Genomic DNA, 16,801 nt, shown 5'->3' on the forward strand with positions numbered 1-16,801 from the left:
CGTTTACGATGCCAAAATATCGCTAACTAGTTCGCTAGATGATTCGTTTAGGCGTTAGGGTGATAAAAATATTGTTTACTAGTCCATCTGATAAAAAATGGACAAATTGTGCAAGTAGCGACGTAGTATCAGTAGCTTGTGTTTCGGATATTCCATTGATATCCTTAAGCCTATTTAGAGTGTAAAATATTATTTATGAGTCCTGTGGATATCAGAATGATGTATTTCAATGTTGCGGACAATTTATTTTTTTTACAGTTTGGCGCGGATCGGACACTTTATGTTTATGTGCATTTTTCCGGAAAGTTTATGTGTTTAATCATTTTGTGCCCCTAATTAGGGGGTTTTTATTTGTATTCCAATGATCATAAGCTTTCATGACATTAGTTGGTCGTTCAGACAGTTTTCAGAACTAGCCGGGATAAATAGTGTGTTTCGGTGAATAGTGTTTTCAGCATTTCGCCGACATATTTTGACATGGTTTGTAATTTTCTCGCGACACGGCGAATGTATCAATATTGTTTGGCATATTTAATCATGTCCTATGATTGCTAGACTTTACGCGACCTAATCGCGCATTAATTAAGTCGTAACGAACGCGACTAAATGTATAATTAAGTTGTCAAGTTTACGGAATTACCATTATTTTTGCCGGTTGTCACAATTTTCAGGCACTTCTTCATATCAAAACATATTTTCAACAAAAAGAATTATTTGGATCCATGAACTTTTGATGTTTTTGGTACTTGGAGGCTGTTGAAACATGAAAAACATATAACAAGATCATATATGCTGTTTGATGATACAAAAACTCGGATTATGGATCAAAACTTTGATTTATTTGACAATAACCGAACAATTATAACTCTAAACGAAAAAGACATGTTAAGAAGCTTGATTGATGATGGGGAATATATGTTTGTGTTGTACATGGTGTGCATGTACTAACCCTAGCTTAGCTCTGGCTTTGAAAGATTATAGAATGCTAGTTTGATCTAGAAACGCAAGGTATAACACCCGAAAACTGAAACTACTAAACGTAAATTTTGTTTTAGCATAACTTTTTTACGTGTGTGTTGTTTGGACATGAAATTTGGCAGGCAAATTTTAGATTTTTCTGAATTCTTGGTGATTTTTGGTGAACATTTAACTATTTAAGAATAAATCCGGATAAAATACTAAACGAGCTCAATAAATCACCAAAAATTACAGGGATGTTAAGTTTAATAAGGACAATTGACTGAGTTTGGTTTCAAAAATCGTGTTGTCGTGAAGTTTTGGTAGCCGTAAATGTGGTAAAACGAATTCAAAAAAATCACAAATATTTCCAGGAAGTTTCTGAATATATTAGGACACTTCTGTGAATTTTTGGGAATTTTTGAAGGTCGGGTCATTTTAGGCGTAGATTGTTTGGTTAAAATACAGTTTGTCGCGAATTTATTAAAATTAATAAATTGATTTTATAAATTCTGAAACTAGAAATCTATATATTTTTACCATTTTATATAAAAATTTTCAAATTTTATAAAATATATACATGGATTAATGATTTTTATAAACCAATCGGGTAACCTGGGATCCCCAAATGACCGAACTCTCTTAATATAAAGCTAATCATTTCTAATGGACAACTCATTCGTACAGTCCAGTCCATATGATCATATCACTTTTCGAACATCTAAAACAAAAGACTTCGACCGGCACGTAAAACGGTGCACGGAAGCCAAACTGAAATCTGACACTATGATAATACTTACAGCCCTACTAGTATGCTATAGGTCGATTCTCAGATGATTATTCTCATCTGAACCCGAGTTATTCCAATTACCGATTTGAAAACTGTATTCGGTAATAAACCAAACACGATCTAATACCATAATTGAAGTGATAGAGCCTTAATAAGTACATCTCTTGTAATTGCTGTGCTTATATACTAGTGAGTTTTCACTACCTCGCTTTCAAACTGTTTTACTGTTTTACTTGGGGCGAAATGCTTATTACATTCCTACATACTTGCGCGTACATACATGTCATGATGTGAATTATCCGAGTATACTAACACACGAAAAGTCCCCACAAACACGAGTGATCAACTATACACCGGTAGATGTGTAAATAGTACTATTGGTCAGACAAACCCAATTGATCTGGAATAAATGCCATGGGTTCAAATGCAGTTGCACACGTCCATGCACTTCTGTGAACAAGTTATGTGGTGTTAGACATAGCTACTTGGGGTGGTAAACTGCTAAGGTGTCGGTTGTGGGATACGACAATTGAGTACAATCAAGGTTTCACTTGTGGACTTAGTATAATTTCATGTCAAACGTGCATAATCAATCGGTTCAAACTAAATTATGAGACAAACTAAAACAGTGAAACTCACCAGCTATTTGTAATTGACCGTTCAAATTTAACATGCTTTTCAGTTAAGGCTAAATAAGAGTAAAGTGACGTGCGTATGGATTTCAAGTTTTGTTGATCGAATATTACTGTACATAGAAGCATGCTTAGCAAAGACAAACAACTTTTAGGACACTAGTGCGTGTACATTAAAACTTAGTGTGTAATCAAACGTTGTAACCGATGCTTGTGTTGTGTAATACAATATCTTTTTAAATAACATGTTCGTACCATGTATCTGTTGCTCCTCGCATGCACTTCCGTTGCAAGTCGGGGTGTGACAGATTGGGTGAGACAAGCACACTCATCTCGCCACTTGTCGCACATGCACCCATGCTACGCCACTTGTCGCGCATGCACTCTTGCATCGCCACTTGTTGCACATGCATGAACTTTTCTCCACTTGTCGCACATACATGAACTTTTCTCCACTTGTCGCACATGAACTCTTGTATCGCCACTTGTCGCACATGCATCACCTACTCGCCACTTGCCCAACTTGGGCATGCATGTCCGCCACTTGGCAAGCGGGCATGCATCTCCATACTCTCTATATATGGATGTATGGGCAGTGGCAGACCCAGGATTTTTTCCTAGGGCTGCCAAATCTTTTTAACGATTTTAGCCCCTAACTATATAAAAAAATTCAGTTCATAGTGTGTCGGATCAGGTCGGGTCATGTAAAACACGTAAACATAAACAAACAAAGTTTCAGAGCGGGTCGGATCTGGCGGGGTTGGGTCAATTTCCATTTTCAAACAATCAAATCATATTTTCTAACTTTCTATCACATTAACAAACAAAGTTTCAAGTAAAATAGTAAACAACATAAAAATCCATTATAAGTAAGTAAAGTAACAAAAAAAACCTTCAAAGTTCAAGCCCTCCCTACTTCTATTTTTCTTAATCATTAAATAAAACAACAAAAAACTTATCTAAAGCATAGCCTGGTCTTTAATTAGAAGAATCCGACGAAAAACAGTGGTTCAGCCCTTTTCCTCTTAATAAAATCGAATTATAACTTCCCTACTCATGGTTCTTATCACATGTAAATCGCCCCATAAGTTCAGAAAACAACACTAAACACTTAAACAAAATAAACAATCATATTCAACTGGTACCATAGTCCATAATTTTCAAACACTTAAGCCCTAGTTTAAATGTTGATTATTAATCATTTTTCGGCCAAAAAGCTCGTCCGGTCGTGAGTCACTGTAGACTGTAGTCGTTGGAGCGGGATTTGGAATTCGAATAGGTTATTGGTGGGTTTGTTTGGGGTATTTTATTTAGTTCGAATGGGTTATTGGTGGGTTTGTTTGGGTTCTTTTACTTAGTTCAAAAATTTTTGGCTTGGGTAACTGGGTTAATAAATTTGATTGTAGATTGGGTTAAGTAAAAGTAAATAAGTGGTTAAAGAATAGTTATATAAATTGTGTTATATATTTTATATATTCATAATAATCAGTGTTTATTTTTTATATAAATTCATAATATTTTTTTCTAAGGGGGTGGTTGAAAATTTTCAAAGGGTGCGGTTGAAAAAAATCAAAGGGGTGCGGTTAGGATTTTCGATGAAAATTAGCACTAAATCTTTTTTCAAGTGGTGCGGCTGCCCACCCACCTTTGTGGGTAGGTACGCCCTTGTGTATGGGGTTAGAGACATTGCAAAAAGCTCTCAAAAATACCCACAACCACCACTGCTGCCATCATTGTCGTCGGCCACCGCCGCTGCCGCTGATCGTCGCCGCCAGTACCGCCGCCCACCACCGCCGCTACCTAGGCCTATACATGTGTTTCGTCAGTTTGTGTCACTAGAACGTGTTCGTTGAACCTCGTATCTCAGCCGGTTAGTTATTAACCGAGGTATATCTTTCTCATTGGTAGTTAGATATCCTTATCACTGTGCTCGTATTTGCATGTAACCAGATCCTGTCGGGTTTCGTTTATTGTTGATCACTCATTTATTTTTCGCTGCGTTTTATTGATTAACTCGCTTAATTGATAGACTATTATTTATTGAACCGCTTTTTGATAAATAAAATTTTAAAGTGATCACCTTGGAATCTCAACATATGTATACACTATATAATAAAGTAAATCACTGGAGGTCACGTGTCGTTTTGTGGTTCAACTTCAGTTCGCTTTCCCGCCTAAACCATGTTGTAGTCATCTAATCTTTACGCAACCAATTAGTGCACTAATCCCGGACTTCTTTCCTTCTTCGTGAATCGCTATTTCTCTAAACCCTATTCATACTATGATACTAGCATACGTATGTAGTGTGATATATGCACTACATTGCATATATGTAGTATGAAGTATTTTAGTATATATATTTTCTCATGAACCTTAGCCTAATTAAAGATCTGGAACTTATTATATGACTATTATTTTTTATACATCAATTAATTCGTATCTACATTGACTGGCTGCCGATTGGTTGTCTCAAGTTTGAATGCGATATTCGTGGTTGATAGCTTGTCCTTACCTAATCACATGAACTTGCTAGCAAATATTCCAAACATGAGAGAAAGCTACATTTAACTACCACCACACCCTGAACACTATAAATATGAGCCATTTTAATGCACATACATAATCGACATTCCTAAAAAATTCACGTTATCAGCTATTCATTCAATTGTCCCCAGTTATTAGGATACCAAACAAGATCAATACTTGAAACACAAGGAAATAACCATGCTGACGCCGAAAAAGCTTGTGAAAATGGCAAGAAAATGGCGTAGAGTGGCTGCCAAAGGTGATTCAACATTGGCCCACAAAGGCCATTTTGTTGTCTATACTGCGGATAACAATCGTTTTGTGATACCGTTACATTATCTTAATAACAACATCTTTCGTGTGCTCTTGAAGATGTCAGAGGATGAGTTTGGCTTGCCAACGAATGGACCAATCACGTTGCCTTGTGACTCAAGCCTCATGAAGTATATTGTGTATGTTTTTGAACGAGCTTTGACAATAGAACTTGAGGCTCTACTCGTTTCAATCGCTGCAAATAGATGTAATTCTATAGATCAAGGAACCAAGAATGAGAAAAGCATGTTACTTTGTGGTTTCTAATTGATCTAGATCATGTGGTTCTAACTATAGGGTTATCATCTCTGATTGATAAGAGAGCATGTTTGTCATCAATCAACAATTGCATGAAAAAACTCTAAAATTAATTCATGTCGAGAAGGTTTTGATTTTAGAATTCTGTACCGTTTTTTTCATAACGTATCCGATTGTTAACCTCTTATTTGAACCAATTCTAGAAACGTGACATTTTAGTTCAAAAAATGAACCCAGTTAAGAAAAAGTCATAACCCAGTTATCTCTAGGACGTAAATGGCACATAAAGTATAAGGACGAAAATGGCACATAACTTCAATTTTTTTTAATCTTAAATTTCTTTTTATTATTATTATTATTATTATTATTATTATTATTATTATTATTATTATTATTATTATTATTATTATTATTATTATTATTATTATTATTATTTCCTTTCCTCCACTTCACAAAACCCTACTCACGCCCCCTTTGGTTCTCCTTCAGCCAACAAATTGTAAGTATTATTGATATGCAAGTACATTTTTACTTCAATAAAGTGCAAACAATAGTATGAGTGATTATCAAGAATCACTTTAGACTAAGCGCTATGGGGGCCGGCTAAGGCCCGGCGAGCCCCGGCGCCGGTCCACCACACCGCCCCCCCCCCCCCCCCTCCCCATCCCGTTCTGGCTAAAGCAGCAGCCCACAGACGAACTCGCCGGCCCACTTTTCAAACAATATAGCCGTTACAACGGCTATAATTATTAAAAAAAAAAAAAAAAACCTTTTCCATTTTAAATATATACCCATTCTTCTTCCATTTTTTATACAATTGCCTCAATATTTCACCCATTCTTCTCCCATTCTCATCCATTTTTATAAAAAACCACTCCAATTTTTATACCAATGGCATCTAATTCTTGGTGGTCCTCGTCTTCTTCTGACGAAGAGGAGATGTTTTTCGCAAACGCTGTGGTAAAGGCGGCGCATATTCTTTTGGAGGAGGAAGACAAAGAGGAAGAGGAAGATGGCTCGTCTGAAAACGTTATTAACAGACGAATACGGATTAACAGAGACCGCCAAGGTTCGTCATTAATAAATTTTATATATTTATATATTTCCTCGTATTTATATATTTTTTACGACAGGAGCGCACGAGAAATTGGTGAACGATTATTTTTCGGATGAACCCCTTTACAACGCCGACATTTTCCAACGAAGGTTCCGAATGAGTCGCCGGTTATTCACACGGATTGCTGATGATTTGGCGGGGCTAGACCCGTTTTTCACGCAATGACCCGATGCTCGGAATTATGAAGGGTTCACCACGTTACAAAAGTGTACTGCGGCCATTCGCCAACTTGCGTACGGGACAGTGGCCGACGCTTTGGACGAGTACTTACAGATGTCGGCAAGAACTGCGTGGGAATGTTTGTATCGATTTTGCCATAATGTGGTGAAACTGTATAGCAAACAATATTTGCGGAAACCAAACGCGTATGATGTTCAACAGTTGTACCATGCTCATGAAGCAAGGCACAGGTTTCCGGGAATGCTTGGTAGCATTGATTGTATGCATTGGGAGTGGCATAACTGCCCGACTGCGTGGCGAGGCCAATACACGCGAGGTGATCACGGCCATCCAACCTTAATACTGAGGCCGTGGCGTCACAAGATTTGTGGATCTGACATTCTTTCTTTGGGCTCCCTGGTTCACTCAACGACCTCAACGTGCTATACCAATCGGCGATCTTTAGCGATGCCGTTAATGGAACCGGTCCGGACACCCGTTTTACAGTTTCAGGGGTTGAGTATAGACGCGGGTATTATCTTGCTGACAGAATATATCCGTCTTGGTCTACAATTGTCAAGACAATTCCATATCCCGAGGACGAAAAAAGGAAAAAAATCGCCAAGCGTCAAGAAGCTGCAAGAAAAGACATCGAACGTTGTTTTGGTGTTTACAAAAAAATGGGTCATCCTTCAACAACCGGCACGTGCTTTCACACCGAAGAGGTTGCGCCTTTGTATGTACGCTTGCCTTTTGCTCCATAACATGATTATTGAAGACGAAGGTCGGGATACGGGAATACTGTCCCGGTAGATCCGACGCAACATGATTTAAACTCGTTCGCGCTAACGAACGACTACACGCATGCAAACCTCCAACACGATTTGGTAGAACATATATGGAACAACGTAAACGTCGGGGACGGTGAAGGAGACGAGGACGAAGACGAAGACGAGTAGTTTAATTTTTTTAACTGTTTTCTTTTTTTATAAATTTTAGGTAATGTATTTTTTTTAGGTTATGTAGTTTTTATTTATGTTATGTAATGGATTTTATTATCTTCTTTTATGTGTTATTTATATTTAAATTTTGAATTGTTTTTATAAAGTTAAACAAATAAAAAAGTTAAACAATAAAAATTAAACATTAAACAATAAAAGTTAAACAAATAAATAAATTAAATAATAAAAAAATATGTGGGGTAGCCCCATCCTCCACCCCCTTAAAAGTGAAGGTGGCCCATCCTCTATGAGCCAGTGATATGGCGCCTACGTGACGGCTCATCCTCATGAGGATAGACCTCACCATACCCTCTAGTCTTACTAATATATGCCTGTTCCTGTACAATTGTACTGCTCATTTGACTGACGATGCAAGTCAGTATGTTGATTATTTGATGCCATTCTTTATTCGATTTTATATGTTTGCGAAATTGTTGTGAATATAAACTTTATTGTCTTTTTATGAATACATTTAAAAATTTTAGCTTTTTGAGAATATTTGATCTGAATTGATGTCAGCAGAATTCAGTTGTCTTTTACTTGATCTTCATTTGGTAAAACGCTGCAAACATCATGACGCCAATAACGCTGCTAACATCACGACACCAAAAACGTTGCAAACATCACGACGCTGCAAACCCTACACCTTCGCAAATATCACGACCTATTTGTTGCAAGCACGTAGGTCGATTTCGACGACAACAGTAATTTAATTATGTATTTTGCTGCAAATACTCATCGTAATTTTGAATACGTACTCTGCTTTTGGTTCAATGGTGATGTTATTAATTTGAATGTCTGTTTGCCGTTTGACATGTTGGTGTTGGTTGTTTGAATAAAAAGTCTTATCTCATGTGTGTTTTAATTAAATTTACTCATCCTTAGGTGATGTTGCCATTTACCATTTACTATTCGGTTCTAAATTCAATATATAGGTATTCTTTGAATAATATGGATGTTGGTATTACTTGAATAATAAATGCATTAAAGGTGAAATAGTAATTTAATAAAAATAATTTTAATGAAAAGAATAAATATGCAATATGTATGATTTAGGAAGGGGAAATATGTAATTGATTTTAACGATTGAGTAAATATGTAATAAGGGCTATTAGGAAGGGGAAATATGTAAAAAAAACCCAAATTTATATGTAGTTGTCATATATTACATAAAGTTGTCGAATATGATAGTGAATTTTCTAAGTTGATCTTTTATAATACGAACGATATATAACGTCTGTAAGTTGATATTTAAATTCACATAAAGTCAAAACCGTAACTTATGAACAACATGTTCTTTTAGGCTATAGGGTGCGGTTATGATCCTGATGACCACCATGACCCTCCACATTAGTGTCATGTCACTCACCTCTAATCCACTATCCAACACCACTACCTTAAGGGTGTGGTCATGACCCAAACCACTATCCCTTATTTATTTTAATTTATCTTTATCTAAAGGAAAAGGAAAGGATTTCTTGAAAAATGAAAATGAGGAACATGGTTGCCATGGTTTAATCCATGCAAACCATGGTGGATTAGACAAGGGGATGATGTAGACTTTCATTCATGTTCCTAGATGTCAAATCATGTACCAACCATAATCCCCACACCCTTTATCTTTATATGCGATAGCATGATGAGATTGTTTAAATTTTTTCCTTAAGAAAGTAAGACTGTCGTAATGAAATTTTTTTTTAACGGTAAATTTGGATCACTGACGGACTGCTAGAGTATCATCGTGTCACCAGCAGAACCACCCGATCATATCCATTTCCACTAGGCATAATGCCTATACACCAATTCAGGAGAAAACCCAATAAATAATTGAAAACCCACCTTGTAAGAATCGAACCCAAGACCTATTGGTCTCAAAGTTTTATCTCACCCCAAGATACCACTAGGCTATAAAACCATGGTGCTCTCGTATTGAAATTAATCACCAAATAACGTCTGATAGGTCGGTCATCTATATATAATTTATTTCCGTAATTGTAAGCCAATACATCATTTAGGAATACAGCTATATGTTGGTTGTAATTATTCGACGATATTCTAGAATTTTAGAAAATAACAAATGTAAATATAATGTGGCACCTCTTCTATCTACTATAATAAAAGAAACTAATTTTTAGATATGTGTCATTTATTAAAAATATCCTTAAATCTATACTTATTTTATATTAACTAAATAAATAATAAATTAATATTAAATCTTATCATACTTTAACAAAATATTATCCTCAATTCTAAATTATTAATTTATTATATTCCTAAAACAAATAACTATCTTTCCTACTTATCTTATCTATACTTAATAGCATACAAGACGTACAGCGCAGAAATTACTATCTTGAATACATAATAGCATACAAGAAGTACAGGGCAGAAAAATATCAATACAAAGAATGGACCATCAGTCAAACTGCAAGAGGTGACAGTCAGAATTCAAAAGATGATTTAAGACAACGTAAAGCAAACTCCTTCGGTTTGGGCCAATTACAAGAAAAATGTACCAGAAAGAAACTTGAAACTGAAAACAATGAAAGAAGAGTTGATAACTGCTGATTATGGGTCAAGAAAGCAGGTTACAAGGTGGAGAGAAGAAAAAGTGTTTGCTACCTACAAAAAGATGGAAGAGAGATCCCACTGCTCATAAAAAGCCTGATTATCCGGAAGCAGTGGTTCCAGTCAAACAACAAAAATTGCCAATCAGGAGACCCACTGCTCCACATGCTAGCATCCTTTATCAAAGAAGTAAAGAAAAGCAGATGGATAAATTAACAAAAGAAGACAAGGCCCAAGAAGATTACATCATCAAAATGGTTTTTCAGACATTTACAGAAGAGAAACAAGACAGCTAAACTTTAAGTTTTTGTACTCTAAACTTTAAGTATTTACCGACTGACTTATTTATTTATTTTATTTATAAGTCTATATAAATATAAATATAAATATAACTATAATCATCGTTTATATTTGTTATGCATGGTTTTCTAAGAAACCACTCGTGTTTGCACAATCTAAACTTTAAGTTTGTTAGACATCTTTTATTAAGTTTGTTAAAATCTTTTATATTAGGGCTGTAAACGAACCGAACGAACACGAACAAGGCCTTGTTCGTGTTCGTTCGCTAAGAAAATAAATGTGTTCACGAACGGTTCGCGAACACTTACCGAACGAGTTTTATGTTCGTGTTCGTTCATTAAGTAAATGAGAGTGTTCGCGAACGGTTCACGAACACAAACGAACACAGATAAATTTGGCGAACGCGACAAAGGATAAAGATAGATGGCCAGAGAGTAGCACTCGAACTTGAATAGCTTATTGTGGAATAGAGGTCGATCGTATTCGCCGATGTAAATAATGAGAAATGAAAGGGAAATGATGCATAAACAATGTGAAAGTGAGTTTCCTAGTTTATTTGTTAGGGTAACAAAATAAATAAAAGTTTTATAATACAAAAAGTACAAATAAAATATAAGAAAGTACAAAGATCTTCAATTAAAACACAACATACGAACATAAACGAACGCAAATCAACGAATGTTCACGAACACGTTCACGAACACCTTACCGAACGTTCACGAACACAATCGAACGAACGAGACCTCTGTTCATGTTCGTTCATTTAACTAATCGAACGAAATTTCTTGTTCATGTTCGTTCGTTTATTAAACGAACGAACATAAACGAACTTCCCGCCGAACGGTTCACGAACTGTTCGCTGAACGTTCAGTTCGTTTACAGCCCTATAGTTGTCTTTTAGCTATAAAAAAATAACACGTTTTGGTAAAATATCTATACAAATATCTATATGTTCTGTCAATATGTGTTATGCATGGTTTTCTAAAAAACGATCCGTGTTTGCACACGGGTCTTACCGCTAATACTATATAATAAAAGAAACCAACTTTGGGGCACATGTTATTCATTGGAGCCATCTATTTTTTAGTTTTCTCATACTTATCTACTACTTAATTATAGATAATTAATATTAATTAAAAGATAATTATAAAATTAAATTTAAACAATTCGTATAGGAGATAATATAATCTTTTGAAATATTTATTAGATTTCGAAATTATTTATCTTGACATTAAAAAAGACGTACACTAAATGTAAATTAATATCACGTAAAGAGTTAAATGCCATTTTAGTCCATGTGGTTTTAGCCATTTTGTCAGTTTAGTCCTTTAGTTTTATAATACACAGAGTTTATAAAGATATAATAAGATATAACTTTTTATTGATTGATATATAAAATTACATGTGCTCAACCCATATAATACATGAGATTCTTAAAAATTTAACTTTTTTCATTATTAATATATAAAATAAAAGTTACTCAACCCGTACAATACACAGAGTTCTTAAACATATAACTTTTTATTATTTGATATATAAAATTACATTTATTCAACCCATGTAATAAATGACATTTTTAAAGATATATTTTTTTTATTATTTGGTATATAAAATTACATTTATTCAACCCGTGTAATAAACGAGGTTTCAAAAATATTTTTTTTATTATTTGATATATAAAATTACATTTATTCAACCCGTGTATTACACGGGGTTCTAACCTAGTATTAAATAAATAAGTAATAAATCATTATTAAATGTTATCCTAATTTGTTAAAAATATAACTTTTTTATTATTTGGTATGCAAAATTATATTTATTTAACTCGTGTAAAACGTAGGGTTTGTTAAAAATTTAATTTTTTTTATTATTTACTATACAAAGTAACATTTATATAACCCGTGTAATACACAAAGTTTTTAAAGATAAAACTTTTTATCATTTGCTATGTTAAATTAGATTTATTCAACACGTGTAATATACGGGGTTTATAAGGATATGATTTTTTATTATTTGATACGTTTTTCAACCCGACTATACATGGGTTTTTTAAAGATACGACGTTTTTAGTATTTAATATACAAAATTACATTTATTTAATCTGTGTAATACACATGGTTTTTAAAGATATAACTCTTTTTAGATCTATTCAACACGTGTAATATACGGGGTTTTTAAGAATGTAATTTTTTTATCATTTGGTAGATTTATTCAACCCGATCATACACGGGTTTTTTAAAGATGCGACGTTTTTAGTATATAGTACACAAAATTACATTTATTTAATATGTGTAATACACATGGTTTTTAAAGATATAACTTTTTTATTATTTGATATATAAAATTACATTGATTTAACCCGTACAATATACGAGTTTCATAAAGATATAAATTTTTATTATTTAATATATAAAATTACATTTATTCAACCCGTGTAATACACGGGGGTTCTAACCTAGTTTAAAATAGAGTAAAATGCCATTTTGGTCTCTGAGTTTTGGTCAGTTTTTTCACTTTAGTCCAAAACTCAAAATTTTAAATCTAGGTCCTTGTGGTTTCACTTTTATTGTCATTTTGGTACAAAAATGAAATCACCTGAAATTTGGCTAATTAAATCCTACTATTTTGTCGTTTTCCTCAGGGGCAAAATGGTCATTTTAAACACTAATATATATAGAGATAAAATTAAAAAAAAACTCAAAACTCTGCACTCTCTCTCTCTCTAAACACCCCTCTCTCTCTCTCTCTCTCTCTCTTCTTTCTCTCTCTCTTCTCTCTCTCTCTAAACTCCAAATAAATTGTAAATCTCACCCGGTTCAACCTTCAAAGAGTGCAGTAGTTAGCAGTGCACTCATAACCCCTCTTATCTACAATGGCGTCAATCGCCACCGGCTCCGACCAATTCCTCACCCTCCGTCACCGTCGCACCCGCTCTAACCTCCCACCTCCACCCTCCCCCGTCTCCATCACCACCTCCACCATAAAATCCAAAAAAATCTCATCTCAAACCCTTACAAACCCCAATGCTCAAACCCTAGATTATTCTCCGTCAAAAACCTCGCCATTTCGGCTGCAGCCGGTGTTCTGTTCCACCTAGCGTACGAAAATGCGTCTAGAATCAGCTTCTCCGGTGGTAACGGCGGTGGAGGAGCTTCTGGAGGTGGTAACGGCGGCGACGGCGGTGGTGGTGGTAGCGGAGGCAGTGGCGGTGGGTGGTGGAGGAGGTTGTTGTCACCAGAAGCTAATGCAGATAAGAATCAGTCATCAGAATGGGATTCACATGGCTTACCAGCTGATATTTTTATTCAATTGAACAAACTTAGTGGATTTAAAAAGTATAAGGTATCTGATTTAGTGTTTCTAGATAAAGTTAAGTCAGTTACTGTAGGTTCAGATGATTCATTTTTCGAAATGGTTTCATTAAAGCGGGTGGTGTGTACACCAAAGTTCTGTTACAAAAAGAGCTAGAAACCCTAGCTACTTGTGGTATGTTTGAGAAAGTCGATTTAGAAGCGAAAACTAACGCAGACGGAACGGTAGGTGGTGGCGGTGGTGAGAAGGGGGGGGGGAGGTGGCGGTGGTTTCTATCACACCCCGATCGCGTAAAACAACAAACCGCGGCGGACACGTCGGGGAGTCGAGTAATAGAATTATTGTTTCATAACACATGGTATTTAAAGTTTTGTTTTATTAGAATTAATGTTTACATTGTCTTGGAAATAACGAAAACATAACATAAATTAAATAGTCTAGCTTGATTTTAAGACACTAAGACCCAAGTCTGCCTAAGTGTATCATGATCGTCCACATACATTAGCTCCTGAAACACATGTGAAAATAAGTACGTCAGCATAAAAATGCCTGTGAGATACATAGGTTTTGTTGATGAGAGTTCATGACTTGAAAGTTAAAATAAGTGTTTAACGAAAGTAGTCATAAACCTTGTAAAATATTTTCTTTTATAAAACCATATGAAAATAAATATTAAAATCAAATGATATAAAAGAAAATGATGCATATTTAAATGAATAACCAAATGAAAATAATTTGTATAAAAAGTGTCATGTCTTGAGTAAAAGATGTGTCTTGTATAAAAATGTCATGTCTTATCTTTGTCGAAGTGGTTTAGATAATGCCACGATATGTAATATAATAAAAGCACTTATATATAGGAAGTACCAGCGGCGTATCCAACATGCTTTTATCATATTACAGACGTCTCATTATCTAAATCACTTACCAAATAACCACCAAAAATGTCTTGTTTAAACCAATGTCAAATTTCATGTGTAAACAATGCCTAATGTCAAGTGTAAACCATGTCTTGTATAACAAATGTCGTGTAATAACCAATGTCTTGCATGGAAAGTAAAAAGTCTTTACTCGAACCATATGTATAATGTCATGTATAACCAAATGTCTTGTATAACCAAATGTCATGTACAAAAAAATGCCTTTGAATAAACCAAAGTTTAAATAAAAAATTTATGTTTTGAAAACCAATGCTTTTATTGATACGAACATTTATGTGGTTTTGTTTATCGCATACATTCAAGCCTTGAGACTGTCAGATAAACCCTTATCAAGTCAAAGGTTTATAAAAAATGTATTCGGATTATGTCATTCCCTACTTCCAAACAAACCTAGGAAGCGGGGAATGAGATTTTTCAAGTCCTATGGTACCATTACATACTACCGAGTGGCATGATCAATGTTAATGAATGTATCATGTCCCGTTAAACATACCAAATGTCATAGTCAATGTAAGCATGTCATGTAAAATGTCTTAAAACCATGTACTAAGTATGCTAAGTCAACATACGAAGTAGAAATGTCGATGTAAATCAATGTGCTCATATGCTAAGTTAACATATGCCGCAAAATGTATTGTAAATCAATGTGCTCATATGCTAAGTTAACATATGCAGCAAAAGTAACCCGTAAATCAATGTGCTAGCATGCTAAGTCAACATACATAGCAAAACATAAATAAAATCATGTACTATATGTGTTCTAGATGAACATAGGATGTATATGTCATGAAAGCATGAAAGTAACAAATAGGCATATGTGTATCAACCCAAAATATTTGCTAAAAGTAAAGGAGGGGTCTATGTACTCACTTGAGATTGCTTAATAGTCTTGTAATAAAGATCAAGTAAAGCTCGAGGAATCAAGGAATCAAACGACACCTAATATGGATAACTATGTTAATAATCGGGACACTAATCGGTGGATCAGATAGAATAAGGTTTCATAAACCAAATGAGTATTGGAACTCATATGAATGATTTAATATACCTAACATTCTGATTAGAAAAAAATCCTAAGTGCTTGTGACCCGTTACGACTCGTTAAGGTAGTTTACCGTTAAGGTAGTTTACGCTACGTTAAGGTGTCGTTTGCGCAAAAGCACGTTTGGATGGTCAAACTAGTCCTATGATAAGTCTTATATGCCTAAATATGTTTAATAATGTTGCAATATTAGTTTAAGTGTCAAAATTTAGGTTACATATGCTTAAATTGAATTTATGCGCAAAAATAGTGTTTTGGTCATTTTCCTAAGGCATATAAACTACCCATCATACAATTAACCAAACGAAGTGACCATAAGGTATAACCTCTGGAGGATATTCCCTATACAATTATGGTCACAATATGTGTTTGGTCGGATCCTAATGATCGACCAAACGGTTCGAGTTCGAAAGTCTAAGCGGTTGTCAAGACCGCTTGACTTACCACCCTAAATAAGCACTAAACTAGAAGTGATGAGTTAAACATGTTTAACTAAGTTGGAAAACTGATTTGGTATCAAAACAAAGTGTTTTGATACCCGAAAATAGTTCTGTCATAAAATGCACATAAACGTGCATTTTGACCGAAACTTTAATTCGTTACTACGACTAGCAAACGTGGTAATCAGTAGGTATAATCACTAGGGATTATAACCATCGTGATTACGATCACGTTGCGAAGTTCAATTGAACTTTGTCTTGACCAATTTAATGGTCAAAGCCGAAAGTCAAACACTGTTTGACTTTTAGCTTGAAATAGCTAAAAATAAATAAACAAGACTAGTTAAAACACTCACTTGTGTTCTAGGATGAAAAATACTCATTTAGGAAGCCTCCAACAAAGTGGTAGCCTCCAATTAGAGCAGGAGATGAAGAAAGAATGAATT

General features: G+C 34.8%; 1 protein-coding gene across 1 annotated transcript; it reads left to right on the top strand.

Moving 5' to 3' along the window:
* Positions 1–5,103: 5,103 nt before the first annotated feature.
* LOC110882140 (auxin-responsive protein SAUR64) lies at positions 5,104–5,484 on the top strand. The gene has a single exon (XM_022130225.1). It carries the CDS (start codon positions 5,104–5,106, stop codon positions 5,482–5,484), a length of 381 nt encoding a protein of 126 aa, XP_021985917.1.
* The last annotated feature ends 11,317 nt before the right edge of the window (positions 5,485–16,801 follow it).

Source organism: Helianthus annuus, chromosome 10 (assembly GCF_002127325.2).
Source record: "Helianthus annuus cultivar XRQ/B chromosome 10, HanXRQr2.0-SUNRISE, whole genome shotgun sequence".
Classification (NCBI taxonomy): Eukaryota; Viridiplantae; Streptophyta; class Magnoliopsida; order Asterales; family Asteraceae; genus Helianthus; species Helianthus annuus.